General features: G+C 40.9%; 1 protein-coding gene across 1 annotated transcript; it reads right to left on the bottom strand.

The window, feature by feature from the left end:
• Positions 1-2,309: 2,309 nt before the first annotated feature.
• LOC123156323 (peroxidase P7-like) lies at positions 2,310-3,473 on the bottom strand. The gene is made up of 3 exons (XM_044574461.1): positions 3,258-3,473; positions 2,978-3,157; positions 2,310-2,864 (listed from the first exon to the last, which is right to left on the bottom strand). Exons 1-3 carry the CDS (start codon positions 3,462-3,464, stop codon positions 2,310-2,312), a joined length of 942 nt encoding a protein of 313 aa, XP_044430396.1. The 5' UTR covers positions 3,465-3,473.
• Between the last annotated feature and the right edge of the window lie 1,138 nt (positions 3,474-4,611).

Raw genomic sequence — 4,611 nt, 5'->3', positions numbered from 1 at the left:
TTTTCGTAAAGCCTGCTGCTTTGATGGCTCTCTATACCAAAGTGGCAAATTTCTCAAAAAATAAACTAAAATACAAAGTGGCAAAGGCCAGGACGCTGGTAGCCTGGTAAGATGGCAAGAGAGGGAGCATGTTGATTAGTTTTTTCTTTTCTCGTGAGGACATTGGTCATTCCTTTTTTCTTTTGAGATATCACATTGGTCATTCTTAACAGAAGCAGATAATTAATTACACGTGCGCTGTAACAGGGCACAAATATTCTACCACCATTCCTAAATACAAGTCTTTTTAGTGATTCCAATAATGGATTACATACGGAGCAAAATGAGTGAATCTACACTCTAAAATATGTCTTTATACATCCATATGTAGTTTGAATAGTTTGTATTGAAATCTATAAAAAGACTTATATTTAGAAACGGAGGGAGGGTTCACATTATTAATGTGGTATGTTAGACCATATTAATGTGGTTGTGTAAAAATTACATTTCATATACTAAACACTTATTTGTGTTTATTTTCGCAAAAAAAAAACACTTATTTCTGTTTCCCTCAACTCTTATGGATGAAGTGTTGGCAAGATTAAGGATCATTTCATAGCTTTTTGAGTTCAATTCCATAACTATGTTTATGCCATCAAAAGGGGATTAAGGATTGTGAGGTGCCCCCGCAAAAAAATAAAATAAAAATAAGGATTGTGAGGTGAAGCTTTTCTTGCCAAGTGCTTGAATATCAAACTCCAAAACCGTTAATTTTTTCATACTTCCTAGCCTATATCTCTCTGTTTTTCAATTGGTCGAAACCTCCAGCCAAATTCCATTGAAAGCCTCTGAATCTTTTCCATGTTGAATCTGGTACCATTCGGAGCCTTCAATTATATGCCATTTAGAACCTTCGAAGCCGAGGCTACAGCTTACTGAGCATCGTCTGGATCCTTTGAACCATCTTTGGTTAGAACCTTGCACTTTGTTTGCCTTTTAGTTTAGAGCCTTTGGGCATATTTTGGTCAGATCCTCCAAGTCTTGTTATGAGTTCAGAAGGGATTTCTACATCAACATTCGTGCCATTCCAATAATAATTTCTTGTAAATGTGCCCTATAAAATATTCGTTGTAAAATAAACATATGGTCACGTTTTGCTTTTCAGTACTTATGATGATGATGACCAGCATGGCAGGTTTATATGGAAAATCTTCAAAATATTCAGACGAATGTATTAATTGTAAGTCATTAAAATACCACCTTTAAAATATATATGGAAATCTTTAAGTGTTAGTAAGAATTATTAAATATAATAAAGATTATAGTTGCAATAGATATCAATGTTGAAACGAGATAGCATTGATGTCTTTCTAGAAGCAGTTGATGTCAGAAGATTTTAATATGGCCCCTCTTACCCCATAAGAGGTAAGTGAGGAATTGGACCCCAGTCATTGATTGATCAAGGGAAAATTTGGTGTACATATATATCGTAAGTATAACAGATTGAAAGGATTATCTTCGACAAACTTAATGTCCACGCTTTCGAAATATGGAAAATTTCCCGTGCACTATATATGGTTGGTTCGTTGTACAACACATACATGCATTTATTTTGAAATATGAATGTGATTACCTTTCCTTTAATTACATTATAAGTTGTGCAACACATATACTTGGACAATTTTATTAGAAAAAATGTCCAGACTTATTTTTTAATTCATAAGACATGCGTGTGATACCATATATTTAAGTGTTAAAATGGTATAAACCCATCCTTTCCAAATTCTATAAGTAAGTACTGGTTAAAATATATTCTGTCAGAAAAATAAATAAATACATATTTTGTAATAAAATACTCCACAAACTTACACACATTTTTTTATGATACATTGTACATGTATTCTAGAAAAATGACGAGTTCTATTTAAAATTCATAAATAATTAATACTAGCATATGCCAAGTGTCAGCAAATAGAATAACTACATGCATGGTGAGCTTGCAATGAAACCAAAAATAGAAATAGAGATATTATTAACTACTAGTATTGTTACAATTTTCATATTTACTTATGTGCTTTAATCAGACAATAATTTTCTTCGTCAGATGACTCGTATCATTTGGGACCGTCTTAAAAGAGTTTGTCAGTATAATCATAGCCATCAAATAGCCTAAACCAAAGGGCGATTTGAATATGCAAAATATTGTTGCGATTGTAAGAATGCACCACTTGTGTTTTTGGAAATATCGATACTACACATGGACATGGTATACTATGTTTTGCTACGATGCAACATTGGAGAGGTTCCGTTGCATCTTCTCGGCTCTCCATCTAGCTGTTGACGAATCTGCAGTTTCTCCTGACCTGGCCGGCGGTGCCAGTGAGAGGATTAATGTTGCCCATCTTCACCATCGCCTTGACGAAGTCGCTCCGGAAGAGTGCGGGGTTGGCGCTGTACTGCCGCACCAGCGCGTCCTGCGACCCTCCGCTGAAGAGCTCCTGGTCGGAGCGGAACAGGCCGCGGTGAGCCATGAGGTTCTGGTAGTAGGCGGTGTCGAATGCCCTCAGGGTCTGCACGTCCAAGGGCGCCAGGTTGTTGTCCGCGCCGGAGAGGGGGCAGGTCCGCTGCTGCCGCTTCGCGAAGGTCGCGTCGATGTTGGAGTTGCCGTAGATGCGGTCGCGGAAGGTGGTGCACCGGGCCTGGCCGATGGTGTGCGCGCCGGACAGCGCCGTCATGTCGGTCGGCGAGAGCCCTTGCCTCGCGAACATGGAGATGAGCGTGGCGAGGCTGGAGTTCACCGAGGGAAGGTTATTGTTGGCGAGGGACTGGCTCGCCGTCGTCGAGTCGCGCCGGCCGAGCGGCACTGGCCAGGTCGGTCCGTGGAGCTTCAAACAAAACAGACACATCAATAATAAGATTCTAAAAATGAAAGTTAGTAAGTTGCAATGAGCAGAGTACTCCGGGAGTCGATGGCTAAGTTTGGCCGGCCGGCACGCACCAGGAACGTTCCGTCGCGCGCCGCGAGCGCGAGGATGTCGGCGCAGGAGACGACGCCGGGGCACGCGGCCTCCACGCGCGCCTTGATGGCGTCGATGACCTCGAAGCCGCGCAGGGAGTTGGCGTTCGGTGCGGCTTGCTTCTCGCCGCCGGCGTCGAGAAGAACCGAGCCGTCACAGCCCTGCAGCATATGCATGTCACAATTATCATGCGAACCGTGAGATACTACGTATACTCAGTTATAGACTGTATAGTCAAGCGCGACGCTGACGAGTCATCACCTGGACGAAGCAGTCGTGGAAGAAGAGCCTCAGAAGCGACGCGCCCATCCGCCGGTCCTTGACGACGGCCTGCTTCATCACCGCCCACACGGTGTTCTCCAGGCTGGGGCAGGACCTGGAGTAGAAAGTCGTCGAGAGCTGCGCGTGGACAACGGAGGAGAGGAGAGAGACGGCGAGCAGGCAGTGCATCAATGTAGGTCCAGCCATGGCGATCAAAGTTAGGTTCGTGATATGCGCAGCCAGCTCAGTCCACTCAAGGGAACCTGGTCTGTAGTGCCTGGGGTGTTGTTGGATCGTCCCAGAAAATCTGGATTTCCTCTATTTATGGCTCTTCCGCTGTCCCTCCAGAGTAGAAATTAGTAGTACTCCCTCCGCCCGGAAATACTTGTCGGAGAAATAGATGTATGTAGACATATGTTAGCTCTAGATACATCCATTTTTATTCATTTCTTCGACAAATATTTCTGGACGGAGGGAGTATATGGTAACAATTCATTATTTGATTTCGTGAATAATTGTAATAATTACGTGCTTATCCAAATTAATACGAGGAACTGCATAAGGGTACTCCAAATGCATTTTATATATGTAGACTATACTATATCATATGCATTAAATAACACTTAGATATAGCCCATCCAATGCATTGTAATGTACTCCAATATTTAGCTTATATGGAGTATCTTCTTTTTTGATGCATTATCTGGTGAATCTTATTATTATTTGTTGTACCTAAAAGAGATCTTATTTAATATGTTTTGGGAGAGAAAAGAAATGAGTTATCTTGGTTTTGGTGCAAAAACTATATCTAGAATAAGATATGGTAACATCTATTTCCACACTAAATATGGTGCCACATCATAAAAAACTGAATGGTGTCCTGCCTAAGATATAGTCCAAGTTGGAGCACTGGACTGCCCTGCATTAATTGATGCAAGAGTCAGCTAAGAATTATAAACATCCAGTACGTTATATTTCCATGGGGCATGGTATACGAAAGCCTATGTCAAACATCAGTGAAATAGGACAGATTTGGTCCAAAATGTTTAATGGTATTCATTTTGGGTTTCAGATTAATTATATTTGACGGATTTAATCTTGAAAAGGTTTCATGACAGTTTTCTATGTAGTTTCCTTGGTGTTTCAGTTTGGTTTCAAATGGTTCATTTGAAGTTTCTTTTTTATTTTGCTTTTACTATTTAGCTGAGATATTATCCTAGATTCTAAAAGGTTTCACATGTACCATTCATGTTTCTATAAAATGCCAAATGATTAGTACTTCTGAGAAGTTCAATACATGATCCGTTTGCGTGAGTGCGAACAACTAACACAAACTGCCGCCAGACATAAGCTT

The sequence above is a fragment of the Triticum aestivum genome, chromosome 7B, assembly GCF_018294505.1.
Source record: "Triticum aestivum cultivar Chinese Spring chromosome 7B, IWGSC CS RefSeq v2.1, whole genome shotgun sequence".
Classification (NCBI taxonomy): domain Eukaryota; kingdom Viridiplantae; phylum Streptophyta; class Magnoliopsida; order Poales; family Poaceae; genus Triticum; species Triticum aestivum.
The sequence above is the reverse complement of the archived record's forward strand: the minus strand, read 5'-3'. Positions and strand labels throughout refer to the sequence as shown.